Source organism: Tribolium castaneum, chromosome 9 (assembly GCF_031307605.1).
Source record: "Tribolium castaneum strain GA2 chromosome 9, icTriCast1.1, whole genome shotgun sequence".
Lineage (NCBI taxonomy): Eukaryota > Metazoa > Arthropoda > Insecta > Coleoptera > Tenebrionidae > Tribolium > Tribolium castaneum.
Window position 1 is genome coordinate 11,203,809 of NC_087402.1, and position 22,344 is coordinate 11,226,152.

The following is a 22,344-nucleotide window of genomic DNA, read 5'->3' on the forward strand; positions in this document are numbered from 1 at the left end:
TAAAAAGTACTAAACATTTTCAGAATTTCAAAATTTCTGGCATTTTTATCCCCAAAAGAGTTAATTTAACAGGAAGTGGCAGTTTGAATAAAAATTCGTTTTTATTTAGAAATATCCAAAAAATGTGTATTTATAAAGAAATATTTTAATTTTTTTGGAAAATTTACCCATAATGAGTTAAGTAGGGATAAATAAAATGCTTTATTTATTTCTAGTTTTTCAATAAAAAATTCGCAAATTTACTTAAATTAAGATTAAAAATTTAGAAAAAAAAAATAACATAATGAAACGTGTACTCGCCTATGGATAAAAAAATAAAAGAGCCGAACTATTTTCTTTGTATCACAAAGAATAATAACTGATAATTTAAACAATTTAAAAGAAGAATGAAAATTGTTACTATGAATATAAACTAATTATTAAACACTGACCGGTTCGTTTGCACAAAAAAAGGAAGAAACCAGTGACTATTATGAATAAGAAATTTGCAAAATGTTTAATAGAAAAGTTGTTACATTTAATAATAATAATTAAAATATATCCAACTAGGAAAAAAATATTTTGAATTAAATGGTTTTAAACATTTCTTTTCCTTTAAAATTAATCTTGTATCAATTTAAAAATTAAAAAAATTACCGTTTTTTAAATTCCATTTTTTTTCACTGAAAATATAGGTCCAGGAGTACTTATGGTTTTCCCTTTTCTTTGTTTTGTAATCTGATTCTTCAATTTTTTTATGTTTGTACAAGTACCTACTAATAATTGTTTGATTTAATTTAATTTAAGTTTTAAATTGTAATTTTAAAAATTACTACTGTTTTTGAACTGTTATAATATGATACGATAAAATAAGTGCTAGATTTGAAAATCAGTGACACCAACTTAGCAAGAAATAAGAGAATAACATTTTATCGGCCGGAATACTTAAAAAAAAACAATCTCAGGTCTCAGGCGTGATTTTACGAAAAAACCTAAAACAGTTCACTCAGAATATTTGTAATGCAATATTTCTGTTTGACATTTTGTTTGACATTTTTGTCTGAATATACCTACTTTTAATTAATAATTAACTCTATCTGGTGATGTCAGACGCTGAGTGCGGAAAATGAAAAACGTCTACTATCCTTTAATATCTTTTGGCTGTAATGATTTTATTTTTTTTAAACGTTTTGTGTAGTGATAAGTATTATTAAGAGTACTATTCTTGACTATCCGGAGTGTGAGATGAGATGCTTGAGATGCTAACTTGCATCGGTTTTGTTTAGAATGATACGACATTACTGCAATCGAAATTTTGTCGATATGTGAAAATAAACATTTAATTTTAAAACAAACATCATCGACAAATACTTTTTAAGGTAGCTATATCCTCTCAAAGGGGTGTTTCTTTTACTAGGTTTTTCTTACTATTTCAGAAACCATTACAGATAAAATTCCAAACTTTAGTACAGTTTATAACCTTTATACTCATCCTTTATACGTCTAGGTAATCGAATTCGAAGATGAAATGTAGAAATTTTGAATCATGCGCGTTCCAAACTGGGAGACTGTATGGCTTGTTTTTTAACACTTCCAGCAACAAAATCGCAAATTAGATTTTTAGAAAAAATGGTCTCTTGTGTTGTCTCATCTCAGGATCCTCTTATCACAAAATCACAAATTAACTACTTTTTAGTAAAATTTTGTCTTGATAAACTCTGACTGTGACACTTAAACTATTTGATTTTATTGTTGGACCAAATGCTCGATAGGCGGTTATGACGTTATGAGTTAGAGAGCAGATACAGGGAAACGGTTTTCACTTCTGTAATAAGCGTTTTCAGTACTATCATTTAGGACAAAGTTGTTTTTTAAGTTATCAATATGCCTTTAAACGTTACGTTACAGACCATAAACCATAAACAATCTGAAAATCAGGAATGAACGTCCAGAACCTGTCCTAAAGATGCCTTTTACCTCAAAAGGTCTAACCTCAAAAAATCTAGACTTCAATTTCGTTCTAGTCGTCCTTCCTGATTTTCATGCTTGATTTTACTCAAAAACGGTGACTTTTATCGAAACAACACAAGAAACTATTTTTGTGTAAAAAACTGTTGGAATAATTGAAGTTTTCGTTGCTGAAAGTGTCAAAAAACTAAAGCCTCAATAGTTAGATTATTTTTTGCTATATTATACAGTTTGGGAAGCTCCTGATTAAAAATTTCCACATTTGATCTTTGAATTCAATTCGGCTTATCAATTAAGATTATCAACTGTAGCAAAGTTTGTAATTTTATCTGCTATGGTTTCTGAAATATTGGGGAAAATCTTCTAGAAGAAGGGTACATTTTTCGATACATGTTTATAGGAAACTTTTGTCTTAAAATTGAATGTTTAAATTTGTATCAATAAAAATGAAACACCCTGGAACTGGCTAAAAACCAAAAGCCAAAAAAGCACAACTTTATTTTTCTCTGGTTGAAACCTCTTCCAGGTAGGTCTCCTCGGGGAATTCCCTCGTGCCGAGTCCGGTCCTGAGCGCTGCCCCGCTAAAAATGGCGAGTAACTCCGCCATTCCATGCAAAAGAACGACCAATCAAGTCCTTGTGAGATAGTCGTACCAATGGGATCTGATTTATCTGAAGGCACCCAACGTATGCTAATCTCTCCATATGCTCGTGTGTGTAAAAGCTCGCCTTAGACTACTTATCGTTGTTTTGGTGCAATTAAAATCAGTACGAAGGTAGGCGCCGTTCGCGCGATGCCGGCCCTCAAATCGCCTCAAAAATTGTGAAATCGTCTTCGAGTGTTGGGAGAGCAAGTGGAAGTCGACAGCAAGTCTGGTTCCAGTCTGATCGAAAACATCGACACCAACACACACCGCGCGTAATTAGCAGTGAAGAGTGCAAACTGTGACTTTACCAATAAAAACTGACGAATGCGTAGGTGCGTTTCCTAATTTACTCAATCTACGCGACTTGGGAATTCTAGTGCTGTTTGCGTGCTATGACCGCAGTGTTCTGTGACAGCTTCCCGCCACTCCTGTGCTATCCTTCAGGACTCGGGCCATGTAGGTGCCACCTGGATCACCCGACCCGGCCCTCCTGAAACTGCAAACAAACCCGGATTAATACACCACCACGCGGCACAACCAGAGGTAATTTTAACGAGCGCGCAAATGCGACGCATTTACTTTTTTCGATAGCTGATGCTACCCAAAATGATACATCAAGTAAAATCAAGCACATTCAAACAAACTTAAAACCTATGTGTTATTTGAGCAAGTTTGAGCTGAATGTAATGATTGTTACGCTCATTTCACAGTTACGCTGACGGTTAGCGTGGCTGGTGGCAATTACAAACATTCCAAAAGGCCTCCGTATGTATCAGAAATCATTAACGCGCGGGATAAGCGGATGTGTTTATTCTCTTGCTCGAAACCTCATTCTTTTAACAAAACTTTATTGCATTTCATTTTCTAGAAGCTTTGATACACCTACTTGAAACTTATTCAACGAATTCATTCTCTCGCACATTTCTAGAAATTTTGTGATGATTCATGATTCATTTATTTCGAAAGCAAAGTTATTTTTTTAAATTTAGTACGGATTGCATTTTTCGAATATTTTCAATCGGCTTGTACTAGAAATTAACTTTCTAACGTACGCAATATTCCACATCCCGTAATGTCTCTCTAATCCAAGAAATTATTACAGAATCTCGACTGAATTCATAAATAAACCCATTAAGCATTTGATAGAAAGTGTAAGTTTTGTGAAACTCTATCTACTAAAATGATACTATATTTTTCAATGTATTTTTAAAATCTAAAAACGCCTCTTTAAAATGGCCAGTATAATTTTAGGCAATAAAAATCAAAAATTAAAATTTAAAAACCCAATAAAATGAACCGTAACCATTTGACTTTTGGTTTTTGAGTTTTTTTCAATGATAAATTAACTACCGGAGCCGTTGCCCGGAGCGGCTCCAGGTTTTCACGAGGAGATAGATAATTTAGAGCACATTCTAATGCTTTTCTCAGTTACAGCGAGAGCTAACCAGCGTAAAAGACTACAAAACGGCATAGGTTTAAGGTTTAAAAAAAATTCCATTTTCAAACGGACAAACGGCTTAGGTTTCAGTCGATTTTGAGACATTCAAAACTGTGTATAAGAGAGGAAAATCTGGATTTTTTTATTTTTTCAGTTATGGCAAATCTATTCAAAAAAATTCAACTACTTTAATGTAAATCTATGTAATATGTATGATCCGGGGAATCGATTGGCATTTAGCACTTTGCAAAATTTGAAATAGTTTTCAAGTTATCAAAACAAGTAACTTTTACTTATGTTTTCTTTTGTAAGCAATTTTTCTCGAAAACTGTTAGTCGGAGGACAATGATTTTTTTTTGTAAAGATAAACAATTAAAAGAGCTTTCCAAAGATAATAATCGTAATGCGGTTACGTGTAATATTTCCGGAATCATTCCCCTATAAATATTCCGGGTTCCGAAAATCGACCAAAAGCGCGAAAATAAAACATTTTAAAATCGAACCTATTGACATTTTCTTACACTTTTAAAACTGTAGAATATTCTAAAGTCATATCAATATCCATAAAAGTTTGCTACAGGCTACAGGGAATTAAAAAAATATGATTTTATTACTTATGTGTGCTAATTTAGTGATTTCTGTATGACTATTAGTTTTCACAAATGATTTTCTTTTTTAATTAGTGGGTTTTCTTGGCACAAAATTTTTCGTAAAGTCCAGTTTAGCACAGAATCACAAAAAGTTTTAATTTGTAATTTATTTCACTTCAAAAAATACAAGTGCGCTGTTGCTATTTTTGCTACATCAAGTAGTAAAGACTACTTTTAGCAGACTCTTCCTGTAGGTATCAAAATGTAATACCGTTGAAACCGGCAAAAATAGCACCATTTTTTATCCAGTTTGGGCGTTTTGAAGAAACCAAATTTTTCCAAATAATGCGTCTTTGCTTGATGAACTTACAAAAACGTTTAAAAAAATGGGAAAAATAATGTCGTTTTTATTTTACAAAAATTAATGATTTCACATTCTAAAATAAGCAAGTGTTTGCAATTTTCGACATAATTCGGTGAGTTTTTTTACTGTTTATTACATTAAAAACATGCATAGTCGCTCAAAAAAGCAAAAATAAAACCATTTTCGATCTAGTTTGAAAATTTTTTGGCTATATTTTGACGAAGTTTTGCGAAATAATGAATCAAAAATGTGCCCGCCAGTAAAACGCACAAATAGGATATACAATTTCATTCTCGGCCCTCAGTTGTTAAGTTTTTATGAACTGTGTGTTTATTTTTGCCAAAATTTCACTAAACAATCGTATTTTGGTATAAAAATGTGGTGAAATGTAGGAAAAATGTAAAATATGTAACGCAGTTTGATAAATTCTAATAGAAAAATTTTTAATGGAATTTAAATTGATACATGCATCCAACATTAGAATGCAATCAATCACCTAAATAAAAGCGTAATCATGCGATGAGATAATTTTGTGACTTAATTTAAAAATAAAAATCACGTCAGCGGCATACTTTTCAATTCTCACATTTTAGGTAAATAGAGTTATGTACCTTTTTAGAAATCCAATATCCTGTATGTTCTAACACCTAATAAATTAAAAATTATTTTGAGCTTTTACTCATACCTATATATAAAAACGCAGAAAGAAAAAAAGCTTTCTCTTGAGAGTTTTCAGGACTTTTTTGCAAACAGACATCTCGTCCAACAACAATTAAAAATGGCATGAATCATTCAAGCAGTTTTTCACGTTACATTCAGTCTGCAATCTCTTATGAATAAATATTCTTACGCATAGCTGTAACATCTGCAGTGCGTCTAGAAATATTCGGAATGAATTTTTTCAGCGGCTAAGATACCGTAAGTTGGGATTTTTGGTCAAGTCGTTGAAAAATGTTATGAAATTAGCACAGTGTTGGCCTTCTAGACTTATTTTTAGTTTTGAAACACGTGGAGACTAATTACGAATGTACCTAAGTAATTACTACAAAACTGAACTAAACTGAACTGAACTAGAACAGATAAACAATGAGAAATCTTGCATATTGATGATTAATTGGACTTTGAATAGTAGATAAAAAACGAAACCGTCGCTCCGATAAGTGAGTATTTAAGCAGAAGGAGCAGCCTCGACAGGTTATAAAGATATTTTACATAGCTGGAATTTTTGTTCCGAAATGAAAAAGTGCAATCGCGCTCGAAACTCTTTCACCGGTCCCCTCTCCGGAACCGAAAACGGAACTCGGACTATAGAAGGCCGCGATGTTTTCTGGACGCTCCACAAGGAAGTAATAAAAAACCGACAAGAAAAAACAGAACGGTGTGATTAATTAATATAAAATGTGTTTGTTATTACTTAATTTGATGTCATGTTTTTGGAATGTGAAAAATTTGTTTACATAAATTCGAATTGTACGTTTCCATATGTTGTTACATACATACAGTGACACAGTTAAAATTGACACCACAGTATGTAAATAGATTGCGACAGAATACTTTTGCGAAACGGACCACCTGTTGCTTTCGGACTCCGGGAAAAACTGGAAGCGTATTTCGTCGAGAAAAATATCTTTGAGCAACTTCCTCGTAGCAACCTGAAATACTCATGCATATGCAAGTTGATAAACACTTATTGGAAAAGTTTCCGCGCAGTGACATTAATACACAGAGGACAGATGTCCACAATCTAACCAAACTGGTTGGCAATAGCTTGCGGCGTTCAGATGCCATACTCCGCGCTGCCTCTCTGGGATAAACCTGCACCAGCTCCTTCCCGAACGCGTTTTTCACATTCCGATGCGGAAAACCACCGCACACAGCACGGGAAATTCGGAGTTTTGCCTCTGCGAGACAGCGTGTGAAAAAGCGTAAACAAGACGAACGAAAAACTTCTTCAGATTCACTTCGATACCCTTTTAGGTTGTAATATCTTTTTCATCGCGAGTTTATTCCAAGCACGTTTGATCTGTGTTATGTCCTTGTAATATGCTATATTGAGAAAACAAGAAAATATTAATATTAAATTAGCTACAGAAAAAAATTAAAGGTATAATAAATAACGTCCAAGAATGTGAAAATTTGAAATTTCAGTCCATCGAATGTGTTTTTTATCTGAATTAACAAATACAACAGACGCAAATGCTTATATTTAAAACATTTTTTCACATAGCTTTTGTTACGTTGAGCGATATTTAATAGAATAACTACTATTTACTAATTTTATAAAAACGTGGCGCTCTAATATAAAAATAAATTAGCATTAAAAATGATTGACGTAAGAAATTGACTATAATTATATTTAATTGATTGTCAATCTTACATTCATAAACACACATGAAAGAAAACAAATTATCTCAGAAAAGACATAGTAATTAAGAACCATTCAAGAATTAAAACTAGTATTTTTATTTACCTAGTAACATAAAAATTCATTAGTATTAATAGATCGTAAAATATTCAACTCTTGTATTTTTTTTCCAAATGTGTAGGGTGAGTCTGCTAAAAGTATTTTTTCCAACATCTCAAAAATAAAAATAAATAAAAATAAATAAAAATTGTTTTTTTAAGCTTTCAGATAATAGATGCCCTAAAAAAAGAAAAAAGTGTTTTTCCAACGAAGGAGAACATTTTTGCTTACAAGTTAGGATTCTGAAATTTATCATAGCTTTGGTACTGGTCAACTGAACAAAGTTATTTTGTAAAGCCGTATTGTTATGATTTATGACCACTTCCAAAGCTTTTATTATTTTTGAGTTTCCACCTGTAAGCAAAAATATTCTCTTTTGATAAAAAAAAATTTTTCTTCTTTTAGTGCATCTTTTAAATTAAAACTTTTTTAAATAATTCTACTTATTTTAATCGTCTTATGCTCTGTATTGTAATACCATTATTTTGCTGATTTGTGCACTTGTTTAGCAGTATGTGGAAAAAACACCTGTTAAACTAAATGAAAATAAATCAATTAAGAAAAAAATTGGGACGATTTTTTGTAACAAAACGTACCAAAAGTATCACGCAGTTTATGGAAGTATGCAAAATTTTAATTTATTTGGGCAACAGAAGCACTTTCAAATTTGTCTCGGAAAATATGAAATAGACAGACAGACAAAAAAGCAAGCTTTTAACTAGCTGTCGCACAGAAATTAGCGTTTGCTAATAAATACTTTTTTTATAGTAATATCAATATAATTGATAATACTTAAGAAGATATTAATTATTGGTAGAAATTTTATGTCTATAGTCTAGTCTAAAACTCTAAAACAACCATTGTTTGCTTATGCTAGCACCAAAATTACGTTTATTTAAATTTTATTGTTTACTTAAATTAATTATTTTTATGGTTTGTGTCATTTCTTTGCATATTTTTTGCATAAAACAACATTTGGGCATGGCTTGTTTTAAAATGACATAAGAAATATTTTTTGCAGCGACTGAATATTAAATCGATTAAACAATTAATTTTAATCATAAGGAACTGCTGAAAAGTTCTGAAAAAAATGTATAGAGAAAAATACAAAGTACCTATTTAACGCAAACGTAGAATAATAATATACTTTTAACAGACTCACATTTTATTTGAGTATTTTCAAGGCATTTTCAATCATTTGGAAAAAACACTTAACATATTGAAAGCAATAAATTATATTAAGTGTTAAAAAAATACAGAGAAGGAAGAAATAAAATCATCAAAAAAACAACCTAGGTAAAAAAAACTAGGTAATTTTCTTTTAATTTTAAAAGTGAAAACAGTGAAAAACAATACAAAAAAAGTCCAAAAACATTTCTAGAAGTTTTTTGTGTTTAATTTTTACACAAAGATTTGTTAAACTGGACCAAAAAATCACAAAATAGATCATTACAGTTTTTCTTTTTTTTTAAATACTCATTATTTTGTCTTTTTACGACCAGAAATTTAATAATTTTTATGAAATTTTATCATTTTGATTTAATTTTATTTTATAACCGAATCATAAAAAGGGATTTTGGGAGGTAATAATTTAATTCGTAAAAATCAAAAAAATAGATCAAAACTTACTTTGTTCCACCTTTTTTAGGGGTTTATGCGTTTTTCGGCACAAACGCGAGCAAATAAACAAAATGTAAATGAACACAACTAATTAATGGTTAAAAGTGTCATAATTTTAATGAAATAAGAACCCAATTTTTGCGTATTTGCGTAACGAATGTGATTGATTAGTTCCAGCTTGTTTAAAAATATTGCGGAATTTATTTCAAGTTATTGTGCCTACAAAGATTTTATTTCTTGTCCCAAAGTCAAACATATTTAAAAAACAGTTAGCACCGTCGTAACAGCCAGTTTAGATAATGGAAGGTATCTTCACTCTCCACTATCTCCCGATCTGTTCATTTTACTTTACTGATTAACAGATTTGAAGACGAGTTTCCGCGTTTGATTTTTATCTAACGTTTGTGAAAGTTTATCGAGCTTAATTTGGTGTTAATTCGTGGAAGGAGGGTCTTGTCAGTTTTCCTTGGAACGATTATTATCGTATTAGTGTCCATCTGGCTTGGGGAAATACCCCCAATGCAAAATGATTGATTTGTACTTCCAAGTCTTAATGGCGATGTTAATCTTTGTTTTCCGGTTTGTAGTAAAATGCTATTGTTGTATGAGGAGCGTCATGCTGTCTAGCAAAGAGAAATTTGTAAATAGAGGTCGTCCACATTTACGTTAATGACATAATTTGACGACAATTCGTTTCATTTCTTGAACAACCCGTGCTCTTAAATATTAGAAAAAGACACTTTCTAGCACCTCCGAACCAAAGTGCAACCCTTTCCTCCAAAGCAGGATTGGATGGTGTAATTAACTTGTTCGTGTGTGTTTAATGGAGAGGAGATTAATAAAGAGAACAGATTTAAAAAGCGATTTACATAAAACGAACATACGAATGATAAGTAGAACATATTTTAATCACTTAACTGCAGATAAATGGTTGGAGTTTTGGGTGTAAGTCTCCGATTTGAAATATTTAAATACCAGTTTGGTATTTTAATGAAACCATTAAACAATGAGTTATGGTCTAGTTTAAGTTAAACGTGTCAAATGTTTTTACACAATTTTGGACCGAATAACACTCTGGTATGCACCGACGGATTCTCGTCAAAAATCCAGGCCGGATGGAGAATTAATTACGATAATTGTGAGTCATCGCTCATCACCAAATTCCGCCCAAACCTTGACTATTTTCAAATGAAAATGACCTTAGCAGATTTTTCGCTAATTGGCCTTCCTGCTGATTCACATGGCCACAAAAGCTCTTCCCTCTTATTATCACGCGAAAAATGAGTGGCATCGCCATCTTCTCCTCGGAAACAATACGGCAGGAGCGTCTGCTAGCATTAATCACGAAGACAAAGAGATTTAACCGTAAATCTGAGGATGACCTCTCATTAAAGTGTAGCGGAATGTCCTATTGGTGCTGCGACGGCGAGTCTCGTCTTCTTGTGTGCTCTTATGGTTGAAATGCTGGCCACACGTGACTTAGACTCGACACACCTGTGCTTCCACTTCACCTTTAATCGGGAGACCAGGATCAAACCAGTGGCGGAGGAGCATCATCGAACTGATACAATCTTCAGCTCACTACCGCTTGAGACTTTTTACTTTCGTTGCCTTATTCCCGCACAAGACACGTTTTGTTTGCTTTGCTTAATTAATGGACGCTTTCATGCAAGCTTTTTACGCACAGACCATGTTCGCGCAAATTAACAAAAACGAACGGATTTTGAACCCTCAAAAATTAACTTTTCGTTGGACCTTTATTTACGACAATATTCATGAATGATTCTTTCTAACGAAAGAAATATTTAATTGTCCGTCTTAAAAAACCGTTTTACAACTCATCACCAAAATTTTCACGTCAGCAAGCGTATGTACAGTCACCCAAAATAAAAATGACGCGTTTATAAATGAACGCGTACCTTGATTGCGACCAGCCCTTGTCATTGAGAGAAGTTAGACATTTCCTTTGAAATGACTGAGGATTTTTTTGTTCGAAATGTTTGGTTAGGACAAATGACAAAATAATTTTCAAGTTAAGGAACGTAAGCTTTCGCGGCTAGAGTCAAATGAAGATCTAGGCCTTTTTGGGTTAGACTGCGTTAATTTGGAAGATAAGGTCGACGTTTCGCCCGCTCTTGTAAGGGGCATCTTCAGGACAAATTAGCAGAGAGAAAATATGATCTTTCTATAAAACCATTTTTCCTCTCTTATTTTCTCTCTTCTCTTTTGGCCTGAAGACAAGAACGCTCGAAACGTCGACCCTATTTTTCAAATTAACGCGGTCTAACCCAAAAGGACGTAAATCTTCAATTTTCGAGTTCCTTGAGAAAAGAAAAGGATTCTTATTTAACATTGTTTAGAATACCAGTTCGAATTAATGAAGAAAATTTTGCTAATGAATCGAAAATTGAAAAATGTAATTAATTGTGAATTTTAACCAAATTACGTAATTTTTCGGCTCGGTAAGATTCGTAAGAATCTTAAAAACGTGTTTAGAAGCTTGAAAAATGTAGAAATAATTCCATTTCGACCAAATTTTCTCATTTTTGGACCTATTATTGGCGAAATTTTGCTCAAGAACAAACATTTTAGTTTTATTTTATTTTTATCATTTATTAGAGGCATATTTTGATAAAGGAGTTTCAGGATCAAAAACGAACTAATTTGACTGAAATGAAGAATAAATTAATATCAATTTTAATTAAATTTGATGATTTTTCAGCCAATTTTTTTATAGAAGAAACTAAGAATCGGTATATAGAAAGTGAACTTAAGATTTAATTCAAAAATTAAACTAATTCGAATTAAATTGCCATTTAATTAAATCTTAATTTTGCTCTCTGTAAACCGGCCCTTAGTGTGTGAAAAAATAATTTAAAATTTATTCTGGTTTAATTTTGTTGCTTTTTCGGTTTAGATTGAAGAAATATTGCAAATATTTCCGTTTCTAGTTAAACCTGCTAAATACCCAAAAAAAGTAATACTTAAAATTTCAACCCAAAAACAGAACGTGATTTTCGACCAAATGTTAAGGTTTTCGGCTTATATTGATGTAATTTCGTTCAAAAACGACCTAACCGAGAGAAACTAACATTATTTTTTATTTATTTTGTCATTACTAGCTGGTTTTATACATGTTCTTACAAAAAATCAGTTTTGGCTAAAAAAAATATAGTATGATGACATCAATTTCGATCTAATTCAGTGATGTTTTATCTAATCTTTGGTTAATTTTTGCAACAAAATTAGCTTTAACTACATTTCGGTGTTTTTTAACAAAATTTTGCGAAATAATTGCGTTTCTGGCTGAAAACGAGCTTAAAAAAGCAAAAATAAGATAATTTTGGCTTTAAGTTGGCGATTTTTCGGTTTAGAAAAAAACTGCAATTTTAGCTTTAAAATACCGTGCTTGAATGTTCAAGAAATAACCGAAAATTAATTGTCTTGTACAACAAATCTCGGTTAATTTGCTTTTTATCTACGTTTTTTCAAAAACTTTAATTTTTATCTGAAATATTTCTTTAAATTTTGCAAAACACATAATGTGTAATTCGATGTAATTCGGTCAAAATTCGGTTTGATTTTTAAAAATTTTTGAGAGATAACTCTTTTACTGGCTGTAAATTGTGTTAAAACATTCAGAAAATAAAAAATAATGATTTATTTATTTGACTAAATTTAGTGATTTTTTACTGACAAGAAACGAAAAATAACTTGGTATACTTACTTCCTTGCTTACTTGCTTGTTTTTGGTTTATTTTTGGAAAAAATCGTTCAAAAACGATCTAAATGAAATGAAACGATAATAAAGATCAATAAGCTGAAATTTCATTAATCTCGATCAAATTTCCTGATTTTCTAGCCAGTATTAGCAAAATTAATCGATAGTTGTGTTTTGATCTCAAAGAAACGTGTTTAACTCTAAAAAATAATTTTGGTGATTTTACAGCTTATGAAATCTTGCGACATATTTAGGTTTCTGCCTGAAAAGTGTGCTCAAACACTCGAAAGAATAATAAGAATTATGTAATGCCTGGTCCTTTTTGTTTTTTTAGGAAAATTTTGCAAGTTACTGATTTTGACAACACTTTTAACCAAATTTTTTCCTTGTTCAAAAACGAGCTTAATCAAGCTAAACTAAATAGGTTTCGATCTAATTTTATTATTTTTCAGCTAGACCATTTGAGAAAGTAATGGTATCAGTATTTTTAATCACAAAAAAATTGTGTTTTTTTTATTTATGTTTGATGTAGTTTTGACAGAAATAAACTAAAGTACGGAAAATATCACCAATTTGAGTTATTTTTGTGGTCTTTAAACGTTTTGTGGCCAAATCTTGTAATAAATACAGTATCAATTATTAATCAATTAATTAATACCAAGGCGCTTTCAACTAAAATTGAAAAAAAAACTTATGTGAGGATCGGTCCACCTGAAGCGACACACTTTTGCCCGTTGACAGGCACGGGTTTATTTATAACACTCGCATAATACCGCCGGAGGTACATTCTAAATAGTGTTATACATTGCAACATAATACACACCTTGGAATTGGATCAAACAATGGGAAAATCCGATTCGATTCTCGTAAGAGGATCTTTAGATATTATTATTATTATTGGTTTCAGATTGGTTGCGAGTAAAACAATAGAGCAACGTCGATAAGCCAGGTAACCTGATATTTCAATTAATTTTATAATAACAGCGCTTGATTTATCGCCGAGACCGCTGGAGGAGGAAAATATTCTATCAGGTTGATAGTCGAGGATCCTCCACGCAACTGCTCCTCTCTTGCTCCAACCGTTGCTTTAGACAAGAACAAACATTGTTCCGTGATAGTTGTTTTACGAGTTTTATTTAGAAAGCCATTGGTGCCCATACGTCTCTTAATGCAACAGGTGTGTTTTATTCCTTGTGGATGGATCTTCGTCTTTTTATCCAGTTCTCTGGTAGTAAAGCAATAAGGGGTTAATCTTTGTTTATTTTCCAAAGCCGCATCATTATTCATCCGGTTTTTATACGGGCGCGTAATTAAAGCCATAAATTTTCAAAATTTCAACACACTCCATGTAACTGTTCTTTTTTTACATCGTCCCCACAATAGACGCGTGAAAATCGTTCGGTTTCTTATGTCACACCTCTCACACGCCGGATTAACCAACCAACGCAAAATTGCTTTTAAATAACGGATTTATTAACTAATTGGATAGTGTATGCAATTAATGGCAATTTACACCTACACGAATTAGGCGACTTAATTAATTAACGCCAGGCTTTCGATTGCGCCATTTCGAGGACGCACAGCTAGTATACGGGGTGGTCCCATATTAATCAACGGATGAATGTATAAAATTGCCTGAACCCTCGGAACAGCACCGGTGCTAAATCAAGTTATGTCATGGAGAAAGTGATAGAAAAAGTCCCAGTAAATTTCCATCTGAACTTGACGGTGAATTCATACGCCGTCAAGACTGATTTATTTTATGATCATAACAGTACTTTTCAGTTTTTCCAAAGTCTGTAATGAACTCTTGATCTATACACTTGGCTGCATTAAATGAAGCGGAGACTGGATATAATTACATAAATAACATTACGTATCAGGTTGCAACACAAAATAAATAATGTAAACAAATTGTGGGCGTGTGTATTTTTTGAAATGAAATGATTTAATGGAAGCGTCTCCGAATTCCAGCCTCATCAAGCATATTTAAATGAGGCAATTAAGACAGCAATTGGTGTAAATGAGTATCACGATCAGAAGTCAAGTCTCGGTGTGTTTGAGTGGTCCTGTGAAAAGGAAGAGCCACAATGGTCCCAACAATATCCACTAAGTATTGTTTGATAGTCGCACGTGTCGTATCCTGTACCTTGCTCTGATTGGTCGTCCAAGACCCCACACCTTAACGCATGCACAGGTAGAGGGTGGCATCCTTCTTCATCAGTGTTGTCCTGGACTTGTTACCACAACGCAGTTTTCTTTTCAATTCGAAACTATAATAGACTTGTGCGAGTGTTGTTCGTAAATGTGGTCCATTGTGGGATTATTCAAGTGATTACAAACAACAGGAGAATAATCGTAAGTTGATTTTTAGCGGCATTGAAATCACCTTCGTTCAGTCGGTGATTTATTCCGATGTTGTTGAGAAATCGACAGCAATAAGTTCCATACTCGTGCTCACAGACTGCACGGCGCTATGATGCCATAATGGGAATTCAAGTTACCATAAAGAGAAGAACGATCTCTTCTTCAAACTTCGGGCCGGGCAACGATTTAAAAACAACCTTGTAATAGTTTAATTGACAATCATTCAAATAAGAATCGAATCCGTGGTTATTATAACGGAGCAGCCTTGGCTTTCCTCGGGCAAAGACAGCGGCTGCCGTCGCAGGGCCGGCTCGCAGGCGCCCCCAGCTCCAGAACCGAATTTTCTTTGGCAGTCCGGCCCTGCCCTGATGGAATGAGAGACAGCTTGGAGCTAGTCAAGTGAATAGTTTTGGAAGTTGCGACTCGAAGAGACCGCATGTCAGCTTTCTCCAGCCGTCGCTGAAAGGTGAACAAGTCCAACTTGCTTGACCTCTCCACTGCCATGTTGTGCTAGCGCATGCCATATTCATTATAAGTTAATTTGGTTAATTTTGCTCGTGACGGGAGCTTCCAGAGCTTTTTTCCTGAACGGCACGCGTCCTGGAATCCGAACGTTTCACGGAACAGAGGCTATTAGCCCCGGGTTTACGTCTAATCCTACCCCACTCCGGGAGCTTACCGCTTTCCGAGCTATTACCCCAACTGACCAATTTTAAGCCAACTCACACACAAAGAAGCCTCAAATCAATTATTTCAAACTGCCCCGAGACATTTTATTAAAGATAATTCAATAACTATTGGAAACACATCCTTGAATTTGAAGGCCGGAGAACGTTCTTCTCACAATCACAGATTTCCATCAGCATTTTTGTGACTTGAGCACAAATTCTTTATCACAAAAAGAGTCATCACGTCCAGTGGCGGCGCCAGCTCAACTAATATTAATAAATTCCAATCAACTAGCTTAATGCTAAGAAAATATATCCTCTTCATTTAAACCGTATTTTCAATTCGGTTCCCGTCGGTTAAAACTTATTTCATCGTTTTATTAGAATAGAAAAAAAAATGAGTTTGTGAGTTTTATATCTAGTTTTGAGCCTAGGGCCGCCACTGTTGTCTCTTACATAAAACCACAACGCAGCGAAAAAAGCGCGCTTTTTCAAGTTCAAGTAAACACAATAATTACGTTCAAGGGAGTGAAAATTCTCGAAAAGTAGTACATTCGCTCTATTGTCGCTATAAATAAGTAGGATTGGTTCAAAGTTGTAATTACTGCAGGTAGCTGCTTATTATAATAACCTCGTTTGCAGTAATTTATCCATAAATCTGAGTGTAACAATATAGTCATTTATTTAGCTTGGGTGTTTTTGTCGTGAAGGTTGTAATGACCGCGAGTGAATCAATTGTTGGGAAAAGTGTTCGAACAGGTGTTATCTGTCATGTATTTGCTTGTGGCAAATAAATGCCACCTAACTACGCAAATGGTGTGTCTTCGCGAGTATTTATGTGAAATTTCCTTGAAGGTGACATATCTCACATAAACAGAAAATTTTCCTCATGAGAAAATCCGCGAATTGAGCGAGTTGTTGCAATAATAATTATTAATTATGCTGTGTTTGTAAATGCGTCATCCCAGCATCATTTGAATAACATCCAGAAATTGCATTGAACTAAAGTTCAAGGAAGTTGGTTTCTCCGAACATAATAAATTTTTAATTGTTGATTCTTCGCCACTTAAAAAATGTGTCGATCAAATATTTGCAAGAATGTAGCTACCTAACAATTAACACTAAGCCTCGCTCACAAATTAGTAGTTTTTCAAGCGCGCTACTGCAAAACATAAACCCGTTCCAAGGTAAACTAAACGGATTTTCTTAATTGCAGGTATCGCGATGCGTTTGAACATGCTGATATACCTCATAGTGGCATGTTGTTGGGGTAAATCTCTCTCGATACCTCAACAAATACTCAATGAATTCAAATCGACACTGTTGCCCCTTTTCGGACTCAAAGAACAGCCGAAAATCGAAGGCAAAGTGCAAGTACCAGAAGCTTTGAAGAAGATCTACAACATTCAGAATAACTTCGAGTACGACACAGCATCCTTGCCCCTTCCGGGACTCTACACCAAAAGTGCCAACACCATACGGAGCTTCACCCATGTGGGTATGTAAGCATCTTTTCAATTGTTGTCCCTCAAACACCTGTGACCCATCATCTTGTTAAATTTAGCCTTTATTGCGGGGTAAACACGCCCTCAGGTAGTTTGCAACTTTACCTGACTCAAACCAAAGATTCTGTTTCGATTCAGTATGAGTTATTGTATAATGTGATCGTCCCACTTTCGCTACTCGAATTGCGGCGCAAGTAGGGCACGAAGGTACTCCACGATTTTTTTAACGAAACACCTAACTGACCCAAACTTACCTAATTTAGTGCCCAACGAGTTCAAACAGCCCTTTATTGATCGTTTAATGTTACAAAATTAATCTAAAGTGCAAAGTTATTAGACAGTGAATCAAAAATACAAACTGGAAAAATTCTTACTAACTTCAGAATAAAAAGTATAGATAATTACGTGATTCCAAACGAAATATTGAAGTGTGTAAAAGATGCTAATTATTACACAATGTTTTTTTTTATTTATTATCTGCAAGAATTTTAGTTATTGGACAGGTCAAAAAATTATAGCGGAAGGGAGTAGTTTACACTTTACGAGTATATCATGCATAAATAAGTTGAAAAGACTTTAGCTACAAACTCATAATGCCCGCTATAACTATGCACTTAACCTACCATTTTTGTTACAAAAGTTATAAAATTAAAATTAATTAAAATTATTTTCATTTATACCGGCTTTGGAAAATTATCTACAATACAAACTTATTTTTTTCATGGAACACCCTATATTTTTTGCATTTTTGGATGTAGCCTTTAACATTGATGTTTTTAAGTTTAAAAAAATATTCTCACTTTTAATTTTAAAATGGCCACTTTCATCTCATGACACGTGGCTTTTTACTTTGGTTTTAATTCAGCCACACCTCATAAAGTTTTTCTATGGGGTAGGACCCAAAAAGTGTTTCCGTAATTTTAATCTGTTTATTTATGGTAAACTCCCCATTTTTAGAACAAAGTAATTTTTGTAATTTATCTTTCTCTCTGTTGGCGTCCTACTCTTTTAAGACACTGATGATGGGACATTACCCCTAAAGTGCTCTCTGGAAAAACTTTTTTTGGACATAAAATTTTTACACGTGGGTTGGACATTTTTTTTTTAATAACAACTCCACTTTGGTTGATTACGTTTCGCTTCTGAGATAATTTGATTTTTAATGTATTATATAAAAATTTAAAATTCTAGAAAAGTAGAACCTTTACCACCTTAAGTAAGAAAGTTTTAACGTAATTCATACGTTATTCATTCATTCATTTTTTTTACTTCACCGCAATCAAAAAGATAAAAAAATAAGAAGTTTGTTGCAAAAAAACTCTAAACTATAAAAAAATAACTATTGTTGCGGTAGTCGAAAAGTAAAATTTTCAGCTTAATTATAATCTTTAATTACAGTGAAATAACAGAAATGAGATACTCTGGTTATGGTATGGTAACAACAATGCTCATGAATATTGTACATTGTTGCAGAAATTAACTTTTAAAGCTAAACATCTACACTGTGTTCAAAAATGGTTGTTCATCAAGCTGACCATGGAATTCAAATTGAATTATCGCTCCGTCCAAATGGCGATTGTAGTTTTTCTGTCAAATTTTTGAAAAGTGAGTGAAGAGCTACACTCACTTTTTTGCATTTTTTGGCGAAGTTGTTTAAAGTATAGGGTTTGTTTTGATTTTTGTTTTATATTTGACGGATCTGTCACTTTGATGTCATTCACAATTTAAATTTAGCGGCTCAATACGTTCAAATTTCATAGATGACTTGATGAACAACCATTTTTGAACACATTTTATTTAGTAATAACTTTAGGCAATTAAAACTAACGTTTTTAGATATGCATATTTAATAATCATTGAGAAATAAAAACAAAAAATGACCATTCCGTTTAAATTTTTCAAGTTGTTCAACTTTAAATTTTTCCTAATTGCACTGCGTTAACCAAAAAGTGTCAAATTTTCCCTATAAAGTGGTGAAAGTCCTATTTTTCTAGGATTTTTAGTTTTTGTGCTGTAAATTAAATTAAAAGCGTGGTTTTGTCAAAAGAGTCAAATTATTTCAAAAACTTAGCAGGGCCAACCAGTATAAATTTAGGTCACAATCATCAGTGTTAATAGCTATGTACAAAAACGCTAGAAAATTTACAGCGTCCCATTTACAAAAAAACACAAGTTTGTTTGGTAATGGCGATGCAGAGAGTTTGTAAAAAATATTTATTTTTTAATTATTTAAAGGTCAATAATGGACTGTTTCAACTTGCTCGGACACCCTGAGCAATACACCCTGTTAAAATGTAAATTTTTTGTTGACTTACACCTTGAATTTGCATTTCAAAGTGTGTTGTTCTAGTCACATGATTCTAATTTTGAAAAACAAACCACTTATTAATTGAATGAGTAAATGTTGTTGTTTTTACAGAAAGTCCAATCGATGAAAAGTTCGTGCACCCTCACCGCTTCCGCTTGAAATTCAATATTTCATCAATTCCTCGACACGAAAAACTCACAGCGGCCGAAATAAAACTAACCCGTGAAACGGCCAAAAACACATCACACCCCTTTCAACGTGTCTTAGTCCACGACATTCTCCAACCTGGTGTCAAGGGCCTCCACGGCCCCATCACCCGAGTGATTGACTCAAAAGTGGTCGACTCTCGAAAAAACACCACCGTGAGCATCGACGTCTTCCCGGCAGTGGCTCGCTGGATGCAAGACCCCAAAACCAACCACGGCATCCTCATTGTGGTTTACTCCATTGGGGCGAAAAAATCACCCCCAGAGAAACACCTAAGGCTGCGGCGCGACACAGCCCCCCCACAGTGGTACCAACACCAACCCCTTCTCTTCACCTACACCGACGATGGTAAGAACCAGCAAAGGACAGGGACGGAGCTGACGAAAATGCGGCCCAAACGACAGAGTTCGCGCAGGCACCGGAAAAATCTGAAAGACCCCTGCCGGAGACGGCAGATGTACGTCGATTTCGGTTCCGTGGGGTGGAACGACTGGATCGTGGCCCCCTTGGGCTACGACGCGTATTATTGCGGGGGCGAGTGCGAGTACCCCATTCCAGACCACATGAACACGACGAACCACGCCATAGTCCAGAGCCTGGTCAACTCGATGAAGCCGAAGGAGGTGCCAGGGCCCTGCTGCGTGCCGACGCAGCTGGGGCAGATGTCCATGCTGTATCTGGGCAGCGACGGCAGCGTCATCCTAAAAAACTACAAGGAGATGGTGGTGGTGGGGTGCGGCTGCCGATAGTGTCATCTCCAGATGGTGAAACGATATCTGTGATCAGGATTGGGGACCAAAATAGTGTCTGTGATCTTAAAAACTTTGAGACTGCTTGCAGCTGCATAGTCCCAGTGAGAACTGACTGATTTTTTGTGCTATTTGGACTGGGTGAAGTGGAATCTGTGATTGTAATTTTAATTCATTGCGAAACTAATCTGCACCCTTCGAGACATTCACGTGACTGAAACATGCTCGTTTAATGTCTCAACTGCAGTCGATGTGAAAGTTATAAGTCGGAAATTTACTTGTATTCAAATATCGAGTCCATGCAATTGAGTCAAGTGTAATATATTAGTACCTGGATAAGGAGTATTTATTGATTATTTTATAGGTATGTGCATATTGTACAGATTAATTTGTAATATAACTTGCAAGCATTGTTTCTTAACGTTATGTAAGCTTTTGTACAGACTGTATATATTAAAATATTTTATTCTTTACACACGTTTCTTTCCCTTCAACCAACACTTTATTTACTACGGTTTAGTGCCATATTACTGATGGGAGGCAAAATTATCTATTTTGTTTAAAAAAAATAGGTAGTAAATCAATCGGGTTGCGTTTTTTTTTTTTCAAATCAACTGATCAGATTTTCAGTTTTAATCGTATTTTTTTAATTAGTTGTTGGATAAAAGGGTTTTAAGAAGTTCTAATTCACATTGAAAATTCATGATGAGTAATATTAGAAAAAGCCCAAGTAGTACACAATACAGAAAAATGTCTGAGAAAAGTCAGGTAATAACAGAGACAAAATTTGTAAAAATGTCTACGTTTTTTGAAAAACAAGAATTGTTTTAAATAAGGCCAAGGCAATTTTTTAAGAGATATTTCAGAAAATAAAGGAAACACTTAAAAATCTAGTGCATGTTTGGGGACATTACAAAGAACATTTTCAGGTTTTTTAATTTAATAATTTTCAGAACTATCTTGCGTTTTTAGAGAACTTGTACTAGAACTGGATTTGCTATTTCATTCAAATAAACTGAAAACTAAAAAAAGGATATTACCGAATTTTTTATAAAAAGAAATTAAAAGTAAATAGATATTTACCGATTTATTGTTACAAGATTCAAATAAGCAAAACTTGATAGAATTTGTTTGATGTTAGTATAACTAGACTTCTTTGACGGTTGTGGGGCAATATCCCAAACAATTTTCGAGCAGTATAATATACTGCATATTATGCAGTTTAGCAGTTTACTTGGGGTGTCACAAGGAGAGTGGTACCAATTAAAATTTTAAAAGGTGATCTGTATGACAAAAGAGTTAAGTGCTACAAAGTTCCAAGTACGAGAAGAATCTTCCCCTGTGATTCCTGTCAATAAAAATTGTCTTTTTTGAGGTTTGTAATTTTTTTCTTATTTTCTAAATTAACCAATAAATGTTTTTTTTTGAAGATAATATGTTATCATGGACAGGTGCGGCCAAAATTAAGTAGGACGGTATTTTATTTTTATTTAAAATAGATAATAATTATTTTTGAAAAGTGTTTTTTTAGTTTTTGGTAGTTTAGAAAATAGAAAATGGGTAAGTAAATTGTTTAATAATATTAATTTTTTATCTTCGTAAATTTTGTTATCGCGTTCGTTATTGCAAACATATAAATGTTGCTTTTAATTTTTACGTTGTTAAACAAAAGCTATATTTTTTTATTTTGTCTAATTTTGATACTGATAAAGTTTTTACTAATTAAAACCTGTCTGAATAAATTTTTTAG

At 33.5% G+C, this 22,344-nt stretch overlaps 1 protein-coding gene and 1 long non-coding RNA gene across 7 annotated transcripts; one reads left to right on the forward strand and one right to left on the reverse strand.

The window, feature by feature from the left end:
- Nucleotides 1–1,120: 1,120 nt before the first annotated feature.
- Nucleotides 1,121–6,144, reverse strand: LOC107397832 (uncharacterized). Its single transcript, XR_001574853.2, has 2 exons — nucleotides 6,017–6,144; nucleotides 1,121–3,089 (listed from the first exon to the last, which is right to left on the reverse strand). It is a non-coding gene; the product is annotated as an uncharacterized LOC107397832 (long non-coding RNA).
- Nucleotides 2,998–21,065, forward strand: dpp (decapentaplegic). 6 transcript variants are annotated; one of them, XM_008194516.3, is made up of 3 exons: nucleotides 2,998–3,136; nucleotides 17,042–17,323; nucleotides 19,750–21,065. In XM_008194516.3, exons 2-3 carry the CDS (start codon nucleotides 17,050–17,052, stop codon nucleotides 20,592–20,594), a joined length of 1,119 nt encoding a protein of 372 aa, XP_008192738.1. In that variant the 5' UTR covers nucleotides 2,998–3,136; nucleotides 17,042–17,049; the 3' UTR covers nucleotides 20,595–21,065.
- Nucleotides 21,066–22,344: the final 1,279 nt, after the last annotated feature.